Genomic DNA, 19863 nt, shown 5'->3' with positions numbered 1-19863 from the left:
ATTTCTAGAATTTTCTGTTTAGTATTTTCTGATCACAGCTGACAGTGGGTAACTGAAACCGTGGTAAGCAAAATTACAGATAAGGGAGGGCTGTTGTCATAACTGGTTTTCTGCTTCTATTTTTGGCCCTCTCACAATTTATCATCAACACAGGCACACTAGCCATCCTAGAATATGCCTGACATGCTCCTACTTTAGGGCTTTGTACTAACTCTCCCCTCTGCCTAGAATATTCTTCTCATAGACATCTACTTGGCTTGACTCCCTTATCTACTTTAAGTCTTTGCTTGAATGTTACTTTATTAATTAGATACGTTAGTTTCTTAGGGTTGCCATAATATATCAGTACAAATTGAGTGCCTTAAAACAGCAGAAATGTATTCTTAGTTTTGGAGATCGGAAGTCTAAAATCAATGTGTTGACAGGTGTCTTAGTCCATTCTGCTGCTATAGCAAAATATAATGGAATAGCTGATTTATAATCAATAAAAAATATTGCTCACAGTTCTGGTGGCTAGGAAGTCCAAGATCATGACATGGACAGATTTCTTGTCTGATGAGGCTTCCTGGTGCATAGACAACTGTTATCTTCTGGCTGTGTATTCACATGGCAGAATTTGCAAGGCATTTCTTTGGGGTCTCCTTAATAAGGGCACTAACCCCATTCATAAGGGATCCACCCTCATGACCTAATTAATCACTTTCCAAATTCCCCAGCTTGAAATACCATCATAGTGGGGTTAGGTTTCAAAATATGCTTTTTTTTTTTTTTTTTTTTTTTTTGCTGGGGAGGTGGGCACAAACATTCCATCTATGGTTATAGAGTTGGTTCATTCTGAAGCCTCTGAAAAAGAATCCATCCCATGCCTCTCTCCCACATTCTGGTGCCTACTGGCAATCCTTGACATTTCTTGGTTTGTACCTGCTTAAATTATTGCCAACATTTTTACATGGACTTCCTCTCTGCGTAATTGTGCCTCAAATCCTCCTCTGCCTTCCTCTGTCATTAGATTAAGGGCTCACCCTAAATCCAGGATGATCTCCTTGCAAGATCCTTAACTTAATTATTTCTGCAAAGACTCTATATCCAAATAAGGTCACAGACATAGGTTCCAAGTGGACATATGTTTGGGGAAATGGAGGCACCGTTCAACCCATGTTATTTGTCATAGCCTGATGATCTGTTCAAAATTATAATCTCTCCATTCCCCACTCTTCTTTGTACCATAAGTCCACGATCCTTTATATAAAATCTATGGGGCTAGATGTGTTTTGGAATTTAGAACTTTTTGCATTTTAGTTAGATTACATGGTGCATGTCATATATTATACACTAACCTCAGTGGGGTTTTAGGCATCACACCATTATCAAAAACATGGTGCTTTGGCAGTGAAACACATGGCTATTCATATGATGAGATAAATAAAGTATATACATAACTTTATATCAGTTCAGATCAGGTTAGTTCCCAATTAGTATGTGCCAAACTTACAGAAAAACTTTTGACTCTTTTTGTTTATTATTTACTTGTTTTTCTTGTCTGTTTTTGTTTGTTTGTTTGTTTTGTGTGTGTGTGTGTGTGGTTTGTCTGCCATCTATTCAATTTACACTCTATGAAGGCAGTCTTTGTTTTATTCCTGATGTATTCCACGCTCCTGGAATAATCATTGATATATGGTAGATGCTTAATAAATAATTGAACAACTTCTAGTGTTGCTTACTTCAGGAATATTCCTCTCGAAATCTGGGTCAGAGAAGAACGTGCAGAAAACAAGAGGGAAAAACAATATTTCAAAAAGAGAAAGAAGGGGAAATCAAGTTTAATATATTTTTGAGATCAGTTGTCACATTTCATTTTCGTTATACCAGATTTGGGGGAAGTACTTTGGCGAATAAGCAACCCTAGATTATGTAACAGAACTATCTAATTATTAATACATAGAATCCCTTTACAGTGATGAATTTTAGGCATGAGAACAATATTTAGTTTTTTTTTTTCATAAAACTTTAATAGGTTTTTGGGAATAATTCAGCAACAAAATACTGTCTTCTCCTTGGATTTGAGGTGATACAGAACCCGTGATATTTCATCTATATTTATGCAAGCCATCTGAATTTTTAAACCTAAATTTGTCACTGACTTTTGTAATCAACACAATTTTTTTCTTTGTTTCTTTGTGGAAAGTTCTTAATCAAAATGCAAAACTGTCAAAACACTAGAGAACTTAAAAATAGGTTTGTTCGCTCGTTGTAAGCAGGATATATCAATCTATCTGTCTATCTATCTATCTATCTATCTTCTATCATCTACCTATAGAGAGTAATTTCCATGAAACAATTATTTTAAAAAAAAACCTGTAAAATAATTAACTATGGGGTGTCCTTACATATTATAAATATGTGGTAATAACCAAGGAGACCAACTGAGGATGACTCCTTTTTATCAGTATTTTTAGTGGGGTAACCATATTGTCCAGGTACCAGACTTTACCTTAATGATTTGAAACACAAATGCACATTTGAAAGCCATATTAATTTTTTCCCATGCATCTGGAAGACTGTTTAGAGAGATGACTGTTTCTAGGTGATGTTGATATTGATAATAGTTAAATTGGTGCAAATTTAATCTTTTATTTCAAATGTAACTCTTAGTTGGACTCTAGCTGACACCGAGTGATTTACTTCCCCTGTAGTATTATCATTCCATTTCTACTGGGTTCTTTGTCAGTGTCTTCAAAAAGTACTCAACTTCCTCTACGTTCCCTTTACAGGTAAGCAGACAAATAATCTACCAACCAAATAAACAACAGAAAAACACACATTTTTGAACTGGAATTCTGCCTTAACTATCAAGCTGTAACTTTGTCTTCAATTTGTACCAAAACCCAGATTCTGTAGTTTATATAAAGAGCGCCTGTTTCGACATCTGCCCTTTGCCTGAGCCCTCTATACTGAGATCCACTGCTGTTGCTATTTTGATGCTGCCCTAGGAAAAGTTACTAATTTTAAGACTAGAGGTTTGTTTCAAACACGTTTTTGTTTGGCTGCTCAATAGCACTGAGCACTATACATTTCTCTTTGATTAAATGTGATTTAGATGATCTTTGTTAATTTAGTGATCAGTGTCCTCATCACTTAACTGCCCACTAAAAGGTTTGCTGCTTAAGCACATACGATTACTGTGACATAAACTGAAGTTATTAATATCTTCATTAGTAGGCTACCATATACATTCCTGAAATTTACCCTTGCCGTTTATTTTCTCGGTTTAATTTGGAAGAGCACAATGACTTCCCCATTCATCCATTCAAATAGTTTTGAGCATCTTTCATTTTTCTAGGTGTGGATATGTGGATGAGCAATATATATATAATGTTTATCCTCTTATGGAGCTCACATTTTAATGGAATGAAACACAAGGGAGACAGACAATTAACAAATGGAACTACACAAGCCTGAGATTATATCAACTGGTTATCAGTGTTAAGAAAAAATACAACAGGGTAGGGGACACAGAGAAAGAGTATGGGGGTCTGACCTCTTTACATACAATAGTCAGAGTGGATCTCTTACAGGATGTGATATTTGACCTGAGCCCTCAATGACGAAAATAAAACAGCAATGTAAAGATCATGGGAAAAAAGTATCCCTAGCAGAGAAGATTGCAAGTTGTAAGACTCCAAAACTTTTTTTTCCTTTTTTTCCCTCTACTTCTTTTTTTTTATTATTAGTTTCAGGTGCACAAAGCAAAGTAATACTTAGACGTTTATCATTTGTATCCCTCACACTGTGTGAACCCCCTCCCCCCATCCACTATCCCTCTGACATCACACAGAGCCATTGCATTTCCACTGTCTCTATTCCTAATGCTGTGCTTCGTTTCAAGTAAGTATATACATATCCGTATGTATATATATATATAAACTTGTAGTTGACATTCATTATTGTTCAGTGTCAGCTTCAGGTGTACAGTGCAGTGATCAGACATTTACATCATCCCTGAGATGGTCTCCCTAATGAGACAAGTGTCCATTGGATACCCTACAAAATCTTTACAACATTATTGATTACATTCCCCAAATTAACTTTTGTAACCCCGTGGCCATCTTGTGGTTACTGACTGTGCTTTCTAATCCCCTCACCATCCCCCTTATGCCCTTCCCCCCTCCCACCTAACAACCCTCAGTTTTTCATCTATGTCTCCAAAACTGTTTCTGATTAGTTCATTCACTTATTCTCTTCTTTAGATTCCATATAGAAGTGAGATCATATGGTATTTGTCTTTCTCTGTCTGACACATATTTCACTTAACATGATGTGCTGTAGGTCCATCCGTGTTGTTGCAAATGGTAAGATTTCTTTCTTCTTTATGGCTGTGTGATACTCCATTGTATAAATGTACCACAGTTTCTTAATCCCGTCGTCTACCGATGGGCATTTTGGTTGTTTCCATGTCTTGGCTGTTGTGTATAGTGCTGCAATAAACATAGGAGTGCATACATTTTTTTTTAAATTAGAGTTTTGGATTTCTCCGGATAGATACCTAGGAGTGGAATTGCTAGGTCATATGGTAGTTCCATTTTCATATTTTTGAGATACCAACATACTGTTTTTCATAGTGGCTGCACCAATCTGCAATCCCTCCAACAGTGTATAAGGGTTCCCTTTTCTCCACATCCTTGCCAGCACTTGTTGTTTGTTGATTTATTGATGATAGCCATTTTGATTGGGGTGAGGTGTTATCTCATTGTGGTTTTTATTTGCATTTCTCTGATGGTTAGTGAGGTTGAGCATTTTTTCATATGTCTGTTTGCCATCTGTATGTCCTTTTTAGAAAAATGTCTCTTCATGTCCTCTGCCCATTTTTTAATTGGGTTGTTTGTTTTTTTGGAGTTGAGTTGAGTGAGTTTTTTTATAAATTTGTGATATTAACCCCTTATCGGATATGTCATTGGCAAATATCTTTTCTCATTCATTAGGATCCCGTTTTGTTTTATTGATGGTTTCCTTTGCTATGAAAAAAACTTTTTAGTTTGATATAATCCCACATGTTTATTTTTTCTCTTACTTCCCTTGCGCGAGGGGATATATCAGTAAAAATCTTACTCCGGGTAATGTCTGTGAAGTTTCTTCCTATATTTCCTTCTAGGAATTTTATGGTTTCAGATCTTACATTTAAGTCTTTAAGCCATTTTGAATTTATTTTTGTATGTGGTGTAAGGACGTGGTCCAGCTTCAGTTTTTTGCATGTGTCTGTCCGGGTTTCCCAGCACCATTTATTGAATAGACTGCCTTTCCCCACTGTAAATTCTTGCTTCCATTGTCGTAGATTAAATGGCCATATAGGCATGGATTTATTTCTGGGCCCTCTATTCTGTTCCATTGATCTATGTGTCTGTTTTTATGCCAGTAAAATGCTGTTTTGATTACGGTACTCTTGTAGTATTATCTGGTGTCAGGTATTGTTATACCTCCCACTTTGTTCTTATTTCTCAAGATTGCTGAGGCAATCTGGGGTCTTTTATGGTTCCATATAAATTTTAGGATTATATGTTCTATTTCTGTGAAAAACATCGTTGGTAGTTTGATAGGAATTGTGTTGAATATGTATATTGCCTTAGGCAGTATGGACATTTTAACTATCTTAATTCTTCCTATCCATGAACGTGGGATGTGTTTCCATTTGTATCTTCTTTCATTTCTTTCTTCAGTGTCTTATAATTTTCTGAGTACAGATGTTTTACTTCTTTGGTTAAATCTATTCCCAGGTATTTTATAGTCTTTGAAGCAATTGTAAATGGGATTTTTTTTTTTAATTTCTCCTTCTGATGTTTTATTATTGGTATATACAAATGCAACTGATTTCTGAATGTTAATTTTGTATCCTGCTACTTTACTAAATTCATCTATCAGCTCTAATAGTTTCTTGGTGGAGTCTTTAGGGTTCTCTCTATATAATATCATGTCATCTGCATATAATGACAATTTTACTTCCTCCTTAACCGATTTGGATGCCTTTTATTTCTTTTTCTTGTCTGATTGCTGTGGCTAGGTCTTCCAGCACTATGTTGAATAGAAGTGGAGAAAGTGGGCAACCTTGCCTTGTTCGTGATCTTAAGGGGAATGGTTTTAGCTTTTCCCCATTGAGTATGAGTTAGCTGTGGGTTTACCATATATGGCCTTTATTATGTTGAGATACGATCCCTCTATTCCCACTTTCTTAAGGGTTTTTATCATAAATGGCTGCTGGATTTTGTCAAATGTTTTTCTGCATCTACTGATATGATCATATGATTTTTATTTTTCATTTTGTTAATGTGGTGTATCACATTAATTGATTTGCCAATGTTGAACCACCCTTGCATACCAGGGATGAAACCCTCTTGATCATGGTGTATGATCTTTTTAATGTATTGCTGAATTCTGTTCACTAATATTCTTTTTTTTTTGTTTTTTTTGTTTTTTGTTTTTTGTTTTTTGTTTTTTGTTTTTTGTTTTTTCATACATCTGTATTTGTCACCTTTTAAAGCAAAATGTGACCTGGGCACAATGTTTCCATTCACAAAACTTGCTCTGGTTCCTTCCCAAGTGCCTTTGAGAGGCAGGCTTACAATTCTGCGACTCTAAACACTTTTCTTTGGAACACAAACCCTATGGATAGTTACTCCCATCAAGTTGGTTCTGCTTAATATACTATTTTCTAGGGTTGGGTACATGCAGTTAACAACTACAGGGGTGGAAGGGTTACAGCGGTCCTAGGAGATTCAAGTTGTTTTAAGCGATACTCTTTTCAACAGGGGTGCAGCTCAGAACTTCAATGACAAAAAATTTGGTACACTAGGGAATCCGCTTTATAACTACCTAGATCACAAAGTTAACATAACATTTAGGTCAGACATTTTACAACAAAACGCTATGTCTCCATCAGTTAAAAAAACCCAACATGAAACGAGAAAGGAAAAACTAGCTCAGCTTTAGTGCCTAAGGTATCACAGTAGCAGACACTTAAAAGTTGAAAGAAATCTTATCTTTCCTTTAAGTATGTGTTGTCATGCCATACGTTTTCAAACTAACACTAAAATAAAAAAATCCTTGAAAATATATGGAAGGGAATGAAGGTAAAATATTTAACACGTGTACAAGCCACCCTTCAGGCAGAGCTCAGTCTACTTCTTCCATGCGTGATGTGTCATCATCCCCTTCGAGGGGCGGCATCTCTTCAGTGACAGTAGCACCGCTGTCGTCAGCAGTGGGGTCATCTTCATCAATACCTAGACCGAGTTTGATCATCCTGTAGATGCGATTGGCTTGGGTCTGGGGGTCTTCCAGACTGAAGCCGGAAGATAGGAGCGCGGTCTCATAGAGCAGGATGACCAGGTCCTTCACAGACTTGTCATTCTTGTCGGCTTCAGCCTTCTGCCTTAAGGTCTCGATGATGGAATGGTCAGGGTTGATCTCCAGGTGCTTCTTGGCCGCCATGTAACCCATTGTTGAGTTGTCTCTTAGGGCTTGAGCCTTCATGATTCTTTCCATGTTTGCTGTCCAGCCATATGTGCTAGTGACAATGCAGCAAGGGGATGTCACCAATCGGTTTGACACAACCACCTTTTCTACTTTTTTCTCAAGGATGTCCTTCATGATTTTGCAGAGGTTTTCAAACTTTGTTTTTTTCTCCTCCTGTTTCTTTTTCTCTTCTTCATCTTCTGGAAGTTCCAAGCCCTCTTTGGTGACTGACACCAAAGTCTTGCCCTCGAACTCCTTTAGCTGCTGGACACAGTACTCATCAATAGGCTCGATCATGTAGATCACTTCCAGGCCGTGCTTGCGCAGCCGCTCCACGAAGGCCGAGTTTGCCACCTGGTCCTTAGTCTCACCTGTGATGTAATAGATGTGCTTCTGGTTCTCCTTCATTCTTGTGCAATAGTCCTTGAGAGAAACCATCTCATCACCAGAAGCAGATGTGTAGTATCTTAACAGCTCGGAAAGCTTCTTCCGATTTTGAGAGTCTTCATGTATTCCAAGCTTAATATTTTTAGAGAACTGCTCATAAAACTTTTTGTAGTTCTCTTTATCTTCTGCCAGTTCAGTGAAAAGTTCTAAACACTTTTTGACCAAATTCTTTCTGATAACTTTCAGAATTTTGCTTTGTTGCAACATCTCCCGGGAAATATTGAGAGGGAGGTCCTCAGAATCCACAACACCTCTGATGAAATTCAGGTATTCAGGGATTAGCTCCTCACAATTGTCCATGATGAAAACTCTGCGAACATACAACTTAATGTTGTTCTTCTTCTTTCTGTTTTCAAAGAGATCAAAGGGAGCACGTCTTGGGACAAAAAGAAGGGCTCGGAATTCCAATTGTCCTTCAACTGAAAAATGCTTCACTGCCAAGTGATCCTCCCAATCGTTAGTCAGGCTCTTGTAGAATTCCCCATACTCTTCGTTACTAATGTCGTCAGGATTTCTGGTCCAAATAGGCTTTGTCTTATTCAGTTCTTCTTGGTCAATGTACTTCTCCTTGATCTTCTTCTTTTTCTTCTTGTCACCATCCTTCTTTTCTTCTTCTTCTTCATCAGAACCAACATCTTCTATTTCAGGTTTGTCGTCAGACTCCTTTTCTTCCTTTTCTTTCTCTTCCTCTTTATCTTCCTTTTCTTCAGCCTCATCGTCACTGACTTCTTTATCACGTTCCTTCTCCACAAAAAGAGTAATGGGGTAGCCAATAAACTGAGAGTGTTTCTTCACAATCTCCTTTATTCTTCTCTCCTCCAAGTATTCAGTCTGGTCTTCTTTCAGGTGCAAAACAACCTTTGTTCCACGACCCATAGGTTCCCCTGTGTCAGTCCTGACTGTGAATGAACCTCCTGCAGAAGACTCCCAGGCATATTGCTCGTCATCGTTATGTTTGGTGATCACGGTCACTTTCTCAGCGACCAAATACGCTGAGTAAAAGCCAACACCGAACTGGCCGATCATAGAGATATCTGCACCAGCCTGCAAAGCTTCCATGAATGCTTTGGTACCAGATTTGGCAATAGTACCAAGGTTATTGATCAGATCAGCCTTGGTCATTCCTATTCCAGTATCCACAATAGTGAGGGTTCGATCCTGTTTGTTTGGAATGAGGTTTATGTGCAGCTCTTTCCCGGAGTCTAGTTTACTGGGATCTGTCAAGCTTTCATATCTGATTTTGTCCAGAGCATCTGATGAATTTGAAATAAGCTCCCTCAGAAAGATCTCTTTATTCGAGTAGAAAGTATTGATGATCAATGACATCAACTGGGCAATTTCTGCCTGAAAGGCAAACGTCTCAATCTCCTCCTCCTCCATTGGCTGGTCTTGGGTCTGGGTTTCCTCAGGCATCTTGGCTAAAGGACCGCAGGAGCTGCGCAGCAACCGGACGCAGAAGCAACTGTTCACTAATATTCTGTTGAGGATTTTTGCATCTATGTTCATTAGAGATATTGGCCTGTAGTTTTCTTTTTTTGTGGTGTCTTTGTCTGATTTTGGGATCAGGGTGATAGTGGCCTCCTAAAAAGTGTTTGGGAACCTTCCCTCCTTCTGGATTTTTTGGAACAGCTTGAGGAGAATAGGTGATATTTCTTTTTTGAATGTTTTGTAAAATTCACTTGTAAAGCCATTTGGTCCAGGGCTTTTGTTTGTTGGGAGATTGTTGATTACTGATTCAATTTCCTTGGTGGTAATCAGTCTATTCATGTTTTCTGTTTCTTCTTGAGTTTGCCTTGGAAGGTTGTATGCTCCTAGAAAATTGTCCATTTCTTCCAGATTGCCAAATTTGTTGGGATATAGTTGCTCATAGTAATTTCTTAAATTTTTTTGTATTTCTGTGTTGTCTGTTGTCACTTCTCTTTCATTTCTGATTTATTAATTTGGGTCCTCTCTCTCTTTTTTTAATGAGTCTGGCTAAAGGCTTGTTGATTTTGTTTATCTTCTCTAAGAACCAACTCTTGGATTCATTGATCTTTTGTATTTTTTTTTTCTGGTTTCTATTTCATTTATTTCTGCTCTGATCTTTATTATCTCCTTCCTGTACTCCCTTTGGGCTTATTTTGCTGTTCTTTTTCCAGATCCCTTAAGTGTGAAGATAAACTGTTGATTAGTGATTTTTCTTGTTTCTTTAGAGAGGCCTGCAATGCTATGAATTTCCCTCTTAGGACTGCTTTTGCGGCATCCCATAGATTTTGGATCATCCTGTTCTCATTTTCATTTGTCTCAAGATATCTTTTGATTTCTTCCTTGATCACATGGTTGACCCATTCATTATTTAGTAACATGTCATTCAGCCTCCATGAATTGGTGTGTCTTCCGGTTTTTTTCCTGTAGTTCATTTCTAATTTCATAGCACTGTGGTCAGAGAAGACACTTGGTATTATTTCAATTTTCTTAAATTTATCAAGGTTTGTTTTGTGGCCTAACATGTGGTCTATCTTGAAAAAAGTTCCATGTGCGCTTGAGAAGAACGTGTATTCTGCAGCTTTTGGGTGAAATGCTCTGAAAATATCGATTAAATCCAAATGGTCCAATGTGTCATTTAAGGCCGTTGTTTCCATATTGATTTTCTGTCTAGAAGACCCGTCCCTTTTTGTCAGACGTGTGTTAAAGTCCCCTACTATGATAGTGTTACTGTTGATCTCTGTTTTTATGTCAGTCAATATCAGTTTTATATATTTAGGTGCTCCTATGTTGGGTGCATAGATGTTTACTAGGGTTATGTCCTTTTGTCGGATCGATCCCTTTATTATTATATAGTGCCCATCTTTGTCTTTTAATATGTTCTTCATTTTAAAGTCTATTTTGTCAGATATACATATTGCAATAAACAGTTTTTTTCTCATTCCCATTTGCATGAAATATCTTACTCCAACCCTTCACTTTCAGCCTGTGTGTGTCTTTTGATCTGAGGTGAGTCTCTTGTATACAGCATATTCAAGGGTCTTGCTTTCTTATCTACTCAGGCACCCTATGTCTCTTCATTGGGCCATTTAATCCATTTACATTTAAAGTGATTATTGATAGGTACATAGTTATTGCCATTTTTTAAATTTGTAGTAAGATTGTTTTCATATTTCTTTTGTTTACAGAAATCCTTTTAGTATTTCTTATAATGCTGGCTTGGTGGTAATAAATTCCTTTAGCTTATTCTTTAATGGGAAACTATCTCTCCTTCAATTTTAAATGATAGCCTTGCTGGATAAAGCAATCTAGGTTGTAGGCCTTTGTTTGCCATCACTTTGAGTATCTCCTTCCACTCCCTCCTGGCCTTCAATGTTTCTGTAGAAAAGTCATTTGATAGTCTTATGGGAGTTCCCTTGTATATAACCCTCTGTCTTTCTCTTGCGGCTTTTAGAATTCTCTCTTTGTCTTTAACCTTTGCCATTTTAACTATAATGTGTCTCGGTATTGACCTTTTTGGGTTTATCCTGGTTGGAACTCTCTGTACTTCCTAGGCTAGTCTGTCGGTGTCCTTCACCAGGTTAGGGAAATTTTCAGACATTATTAATTCAAATAGTTTCTCAATCCCTTTCTTCCTCTCTTCACCCTCTGGTACTTCTATGATGCACATGTTGTTGTGCTTGGTGTTATCCCATAGGTCTCTTAAACCATATTCATTGTTTTCTATTCTTTTTTCTTTTTGTTGTTCTGTTTGGGTGATCTCTGCTAACTTGTCTTCTAAGTCGCTGATTCAATTTTCTGCCTCATCTAACCTGCTGTTAATTCCTTCAAGTGAGTTCTTTATTTCAGTAATTGTGTTCTTTATTTCTAACTGGTTGTTCATTATGATTTCTCTATCCTTCTTTATGTCGTCTCTAAGCTCCTTAAACATTCTTATCATCAGTGTTCTGAACTCTGTTTCTGATATGTTGGTTACCTCTATTTCATTTGGTTCCAATTCTGGAGGTATCTTCTGTTCTTATATTTGGGACATATTTCTTTGTTTCTGTATTCTGGCTGACTCTCTGTGTTTGTGTCGATGTATTAGGTAAATCCCCTAGAGTTCTTAGTTCTTGCTGGGTTATCTTATGTAGTATGTATCCTTTATATTTGACTTGCACCACTTCCTTCTTCTCCTCTGCGTGTGCTCCAAAGGTGACTCTTGTGTTGTTTATATTGTCCTGTTAAAGTTGATCTTTAATTGCTTTTCGCTTGTGAGTAGCTGGGTTTGACTCCTAGGCTGACTCGTTGTGAGACTTGGCTCTGCCCCCCGCAGGGCGTTCTGCTGCATGAGGATTCACCATTTAAATGAGGTTTGGCCTCTATGGGCTCTTGTGACTCTAGAGAATTCCCTCTGGGTGTGTCACTTGTAGGCCAAACCCGGTAGTACTCTGGTTTGGTCTGAAGTTGGCCTCTGGGTGTGTTGAATCTTGTGCCTCTTAAGCTGGGCCCTGGTATAGGGCAATTTCAGAGCAAAGCAAATCACCAAGCATAACAACAACAACAAAAAACAAAAAATCAAATACATTCACATGTAAAATCAACCGAAAACTCACACTCAACACAGGCAAAGATATCAAAGATATAAAATAAAACAAAAAAAGCAGCGCCAGTCTTGGCTTAAGCCCACCAAGTAATCTCCAGGTTGTCCTTTGCTGTACCAAAGAGTCCTCTGTGTATTGTTCAGGCAGAGCCAGTCACCTGGTGCCCAGAGTGACCTTGGGACTGCAGATTTAGATGCGTGGGGCCGAGGGGTCTGGGTGGTAGTTTCTACAAAGTCAGTGCAGTTTCTGCTCTTGCCTGCACATATGCATACTGAGAGTAGCACCACCAGCCCTGTGACCAGTTCTGAGTCTTAGGGCACTTCTTCCGTGTGTGTGTGTGTGTGTGTGTGTGTGTGTGTGTGTGGTGGGTGGGAGATTTCTGAGCTGCTGAAAGCCCAGAGCTGCATCTGCCTCTTACTGCTGACCCCTGGGAGTGCCTCTGCAGTTGTAATTGCCCCGCCCTAGGCAGCCCAGAAAGGGTGGGAGCTGGAGATGGAGGTGTCTTCTCTCTCCCAGCCCAGCCATGTCACACTCTTCCAACAGGCCAGAAAAGGTGGTGGCTGGGGGTGGAGGAGTCTCTTCTCTCCTAACCCAGCAAAAATCACACTCTTCCCAGCCTCTTCCCTGGGTGAGAGCTGCACGCTGGTCTTCCCAGATCCTGAGCACAAAGCTCCTCTGTAATCTGACACTTCTCCTCAGTTCAGGGGCCAGTTTAAGTCTCTGGAAGGCTGGGGGGTAGGATTGGGAGAGTGGGGGGAGCAGCCCAGGTATGGAGTTTGTGTCCTTTGTGTGATCTGGGGCCCAGCTGGAGGTCTCAGCTGAGGTTACTTCCTCAAATTCTGGATATGCTGCCTCCTCGGTGGGAGAGATCAGCTGTGGGACGCAGGGAAAGAGCCCACCTCCTCGTTTTTGTGTTCTCTGTTCCGTCCTAGGATCCCCTGCATCTCTGCAGCCGTGGATGCGGCTGTCTCTCCACTCCGTTCCCTTCCCTCTTCCCCTGTTCGCCCATTTGCCCACCTTCAAGTTCCTTGCACGAGTCTCTTAGCTGTTCTGCATGATGAACAGAGAGTCCTTTTTCAAGACTCCAAAACTTTTAATGAAGAAAAAGAATGTCAGGGAGTCTGGAATGTTGTGAAGAAGGACAAAAGAGGTATGAGAAGATGAGGTGAAAGAGTATGCAGTAATCGAGGGCTTTGCAGCCTTGGAAGTTTGGACCAGATCCTAAGTATATGGGGAGTCATTAGATGGTTTTAAAAGTGAGTCAGTGACCTCAGCTGATTTATGTTTTGAAAATATCACTCTGGCTTTGTGTGGAGAATAGAAGAAAAAGGACAGTTTCTTTTCCCCACAAAAGTTTGTCATGTTTATAGTTTGAAATGTAATGTGTTTGAAAGCACAGTGACCTGCTTTTATCTGTGTCACTCATTGGGATTCAGCCTTTAGCACTTGTCCTATCACTTGGTAAGCATTCAATAAATGTAACTAATGGTCTATAAATGCAACACAGAATTGGCTTTAAAAAAAACCAAAAAAAGCAAATGTGCCCTGAACAAATGCCTGACCAAATAGTTTGTAAATGAATTTAAATGTGATGTTTCTCCAATTATAACCTCACCTTTGTAAAGAAGGGCATGTGGAAATGAATTTAAATGGTTATTGTAAGGCATTTTAATTCAATCCCTCAAATACTTGAGTGCTTAGCATGTGCTACATACTTCTGGCAAATTGTAAAAATAAATCAGATGTGAATATTCCCTTTAAAAACCTTGTGTTAAAGCTTAAAGTCTCCAAAAAGAAGTCTATATGTTTGCATGACTCTGAAAAAAAATATATTTTTATCAATATTAACAATTTAATTATTCATAGTCATGAAAGTTTGCTGAAGTATATTTAGAGACATAAGATGTTTCATGTTTCCATGGTACTGCTTTGTTTCATGTTTCCATTGGTAATTCCTTGACAAGTTCAATTTTAAGTGACAATTCAGACCAGTTCTACTAATTTTCCCTCAATTTGTTTAATCTCCTTTTTATTATTTTATAACAAAATGTGATGATATTTGTTTTTCTCTTCCTATGTTTCACTTCTTTGCAGTTATTTTCTTACATAATGTTTATGCTTGGAATTATTAAAAAAAAACTTGAATGGATGATCTCAGCTCCAATTTTGCTAGATACTGATTGTCATTTTCTGCATTGAATATGTTGATTATCCCCTATCTATATAAAAATGTTAGAATCTTTCCCCTTCCCTTCTTATATTACTTTCAGTTTTTATTTATGTAGTCTTGATTGCTATATCCATTCTTCTTTATTGAATTATTATTTTTCATATTCACATCTATTCTTATAGGAATTAATTTTGAGATTTGCATAGGGTTTGTAACTACCTATAAGTATTTGCATTTTTTCTATATTATTTCACATTTATTGTAGTATAAATATCAAGCAATTTATAGTTTTGTATCATGATGGCTGTTTTCTTGGCTTCGTTATTTTATCCCCCAAGTACTTAGAGAATAGCTTTAAATAATTATTCCAAATAGAAATGTGTTTAAGATATTCTGCATGTTACAAATATACTGTGTTGCTTTTACATACAAGTACTTTAACTAGGTGATGCATTTTTTCCCAAAGAAACATTAAATAGAATGATCAATTGCTTTGTAGTATTTAGTAACACAGAAACAAAATTTTAGGTAAGCCTGCTTTTTGTTTCAAGCATAAATAGTTAAAAGGATAATTCTTTCATTTTGAAATTTTAAAAAAATCACTATGCTATGTCTGGGTGTTACTCTTCATTATTTTATTTTGGGGAAAACATGGCTATTTAACTCAGTACAGTCAGGTCTTTCTTAAATTTGGGGAAGGTTGATTTCATTGATTTTTACATTTTGTTTTTTTTTTTCTGGAATTTCTATTACAAGTAGATTTGATCTTTTTTGATACATTCCAAATCCCTGATCATTTCCTTACATCATTATCCTTTTGTTGTTTTTTCTGTTAGTTCTGTGAGAATGTCTTGAGTTTGTCTTCTGGTTCACGGATGTGATTTTCTGTTGTAACCAATCTGCTATTCACTTCCTTCATTCCAATTTTACATTTGAAAAGCATATTTTTATATCAGTTATTTCTGATCACGTATTATTCTGATCATTTCTTTTACTGCTTGTTTTACTTTCTTTGATGCAATATTCTTTTAAGTATTATTTTAAGAATGAATAAAATATTTATTATTTTTCCTTTTATTTGTTGATGTAAATGTTTCAGATTCACCCAGTAGCTCTGACTCAGCAGACTCTTTCTTTGCAGTTTCTTACATTGCAGAATCTTCTCAAACATATGTCTTTTATTAGTAAGTTTGGTCAAAGATTGGAGTGTTACCCACTCACATTGCGTTTTTAATTTGAATAATGCAGAAATGAGTACAGAGTTAAAACTGTGGGCAAACTCAGAAATAGAAATTTTTCTTCTTAATTGTTTCTTTTGACTTCTTCAGATTTCCTGTGATGTTCTTCCTTCATATTATGATGAGTTTATCATGGTAGAGACAAGATGCTTCAGTGCCTGTTTCTATGATACCTCCAATGGCACTTTACTGCATTGTGACATGTTACCAACCCCATGCTAGTTTTTGCTTGTTGTAGACACTGTCATTTGAAATGATGTTTGATAATTCCCTGAATAGCTGCTTCCAAATGGAGCTAATAGTCAAAAGTGAAAAATTATCCATTTGTGTGGGGTTTGGTTGGTTCAGTCTCTGTCTATTCTTACCTCCAAACTCTTTGAGTGAAGAGATTTTTGTGGGAATCAACCAGAAGCCACTCCACTTCTCAAACAGAATAACTTTACTTCATAAGGGGGTCTGAAAATTGACCCTCAGTGTTATGTTTAGTGTAGTTCCACTACTTTAAAAAACAAACAACAAACAAAAAACAACAACAAAAACTTTGATGTTTCTGTCCTGGGAATAGCAACATGTCTTGATTGTGATACCACATGTAAGATTTATTTCATTTTTATATACCAGCATTGATTTTTAATGGGTCAGGGGAGAATAGACACCTGTGTACATATATCAACATCTAAAAGTCCCAGTTTGAATTAATTTTAGCAATATAAACTTTGAAATTAAAAATCCAGCAAGAGGCACAATAGTCTAATGTATATGTTTGCATTAAATTTAACATAGAATCCAATTAAAATATTGAAGTGGTATGGTAAAGTCTAGAAATATTGTTTTTTATGTTCAGAAATATTTCATGAAACCTAGCAGCATCACACTTTTTTTCTCTTGTGAATGGTCAGTATGTGAATATTTAAATGATACCAAATGTAAAGAAAATACTGTTTAAGAATATATTGATTATCTGTGACTTCCTATTTTTCAAAGTGTAATTTCAGGCAAGAGTAACTGATGTTGCAGGTACAGTGAGAACTGCATATCTGCAGAGCTTGATGGTGAGGATATTGCATCCAAAATCAATCATTTAGGAAATTGGCTGATTTCATTTCATCTATCAGGACTCTGTACTATTCGCTGAATTATTAAAATTTGTTATTTTTCCTTTTATGGCTTATCGTGATTATAAAGTATATATAAGCTCACATTGCACAGCACCACATTTTGTTTGTTTGTTTGTTTGTCTGTTTCCACTAATATTTTATTGTTAAATCAGCTCACGGGGTTTAAATTCAAAAGTATGATCATATGAAACAATACCAATCAGGTTGCTATTTGGAGTTCCAGTTGAAGCAGGACTGAGGAAAATGATAGACTCAGAAAGAGTAGAAAGATAAAATAGGAAATTGCTCAAATTATTGTAGTAAAGTGGCTACTTTTATCAGTGAATGCATTAGTCTCTAGTTCAAGTAACAGACTTTCACTTCACTCAGAGTTGATCAAATGCCATCCCTCTTTGCTTCTTCCAAAGTTGCTTATTGTAGTTTTTATTGTAGCCGATATTATTAATTTATATAAGAGCAAAGGATGGATTTGCTTCTTTTAGGATGTGATCCTAAGAGAAAAGCTGGCATTTGAAGAATCTGAAGTAGTGACCACTACCATTTGGAATGTTTATTTTGTCCAGCTTACCAACATTTATATTCTGTGCCCATGTTCTATTGTCTAGCAGTAACTAACATAAATATATAATTACATGGTTTGTTTTCTTTCAATAGATTTCAAAATACTCTATTATTATGGTGCTGTTTGAATTGTGTTTACTATATCAATATAAACATATAAATTGAGTCAAATTACTTGCTTGGTTAACTGCAAACCACAAGTTATTACAGTGTTGTCAGTTTCAAAATGTTGCGTGACAATAAAACCATTTGATATCCTTTATTTAGGCTTGAACCTCGAAAAACTTTGTAATTATTTTCTATAGCATATTAGGCACAACTTTTGGAGAAGCAATATGTATATTCTATACCATCATGAAAGGGCCCCACATAACTATTTAAACATACTTTATACTTCCCATAGTGACTTCTGGCTTATTTATACTTTATAACTTGTGTTAAATTCCAAAGTATGTTTTCCTTTGCCTAAACCTTTGACATTTCCAGCATACACAAAAACAAATTTACCTTTAGAAAACTTCAGGTATTTTAATTAAAAAGTTAGCATTTCTCATGGTGTTTCTTTACTTTGAATTTTCATCAGGCAACCCGGTTATACTTCAAACTTCTGTTAGTCTGTTAGGTACCACAATTGTTTATAAACCTTGCTGTCTTATAATCTCTTTAACTGCTTCTCTTTTCTTCTTCTCCAGGGTTTTAAATAAACACAAACAGGAGGATATGGTATTTACTTCTCGCTTCTTCTAGCCATCTGAATCTGCCACCTGACTTTAGTTTCCTGTCTCCTCTTCTGCAGTCTGCCATTGTTTGCCGTGTGTGCCCTTATTTCTCTCATCTCCATTTTTGCCTCTCTGCCTCTAGTGAATGAAAAGGGCAAATCTGAAATCAGATTTCCAACATTCAGAGCCAGAAGGCACAGACTATTTATTTTATAATTCATGTGTTAAAGAAAAAAAATATTGCATTAATGATTGATAAGACATGACAGGATTACCTTTTATTTCCATGAAAGAAGAAAAGCAAGCTCCTAGGAATTCAATTGATCCTTTTAATTGTTTTTCTGATATTGTGATTCTCTTCCTTTTGTATACCTATATTTAATTAAGATCAACATCTAGGTGATTATATGACAAAACTGTCAAATGGGTGAAAGAACATTCTTCTTAATGCTAAAGCAACTGTGAACAAAGTTTCTTTTTCGTCTATGCAAATGCAAAAGTAAGCCTTTCTGGGGACTGACAACTCAAGTGTAGGAGTGTGATACTTTTCCCTTAATATTTCTAAAAAGAAGTAAATAGAGAGAAGTTCACTGTACAATTCTCCCTATGAGTCCAGGCCACGGATTCATATTTCAGGTGTGTTAGAGATCATGAATGTTCTTAAGATATTATCTGTATCATTACTTTCTAGAACATTGTCTATAATGACTAAGACAATTACTCTAACATTTTATTGTAGAATACTAGTGAAAAACAGATATACATGAACAAATCAAATAACTTCCCCTCTAAAGTAGACATTCTTTTATTGAAATTACAACCCATTTAGAAATATGAGAGGCAGGGTAAAGAATCTCATACCACTCATTCAGTGAGTGGTAAGAGTTAATGAGCTCCTATTATATGGTTCCAGGACATACCCAAATAAATAGACACTTTTCTCATCCTTCATGAGTTCCAAATCTAGTGGCAAAGACATGTAAATAATATTAGCATAAAAGGGAGCTATATGAAAGAAGTATTTTGATTGGGAATGCTGAAGGTAACTATGAAGGTAGATTGTTAAAGACAAAAGGAGTGTGATTCCATGTAAAAAATGTAGAAGGAACACTTCAGAATGAGACATGATATGAATAAAAGCGGAGAAATGTAGAAGAATGCAGTGGTTACGGGATACAAATTGTCCAGTGTGGCTGAAACTAATTTGCCTTGGAAGGAGTGGATAAGAAAAGGCCAAACCAAAGTTGTGAAAACCCTTATATGCCACAATATCCTTGCTAGAATGTAGTTAATATAGGATAGTGTTTGTTTATATATCGATCAGCAGGTTTTATATAGTTTACGAGGTCTGACAACTAAGATCTCGGACTTGTTGCAATGATATTGCTAAATTTTTTGATATCAGAGGGATTATTCATTATAAATTTTTACCAACGGGACAAACAGTTAACCAAGTTTACTATTTGGAAGTGCTGGAAAGGCTGCATGAAAAAGATGACTTGAACTTTTTGTCAGAAATTCATGGCTCTTAGACCACGACAATGCACCAGCTCACACAAC

General features: G+C 36.7%; 2 protein-coding genes across 2 annotated transcripts in view; one reads left to right on the top strand and one right to left on the bottom strand.

The window, feature by feature from the left end:
- The window catches only part of NAALADL2 (N-acetylated alpha-linked acidic dipeptidase like 2), an 890763-nt gene that overhangs the window by 20514 nt on the left and 850386 nt on the right, over nt 1-19863 (top strand). The window lies entirely within an intron of this gene.
- LOC117036086 (heat shock protein HSP 90-alpha-like) lies at nt 6695-9408 on the bottom strand. Its single transcript, XM_033130705.1, has one exon. The coding sequence runs from the start codon at nt 9361-9363 to the stop codon at nt 7162-7164; it is 2202 nt and encodes a 733-aa protein (XP_032986596.1). The 5' UTR covers nt 9364-9408; the 3' UTR covers nt 6695-7161.

Source organism: Rhinolophus ferrumequinum, chromosome 2, assembly GCF_004115265.2.
Source record: "Rhinolophus ferrumequinum isolate MPI-CBG mRhiFer1 chromosome 2, mRhiFer1_v1.p, whole genome shotgun sequence".
In the NCBI taxonomy this organism is placed as follows: domain Eukaryota; kingdom Metazoa; phylum Chordata; class Mammalia; order Chiroptera; family Rhinolophidae; genus Rhinolophus; species Rhinolophus ferrumequinum.
This window is presented reverse-complemented; position numbering and strand designations above follow the sequence as displayed.

Bases quoted from the DNA above. Each gene is read 5' to 3' on its own strand.
- LOC117036086 (XM_033130705.1), bottom strand. From the start codon at position 9,363: ATGCCTGAGGAAACCCAGACCCAAGACCAGCCAATGGAGGAGGAGGAG.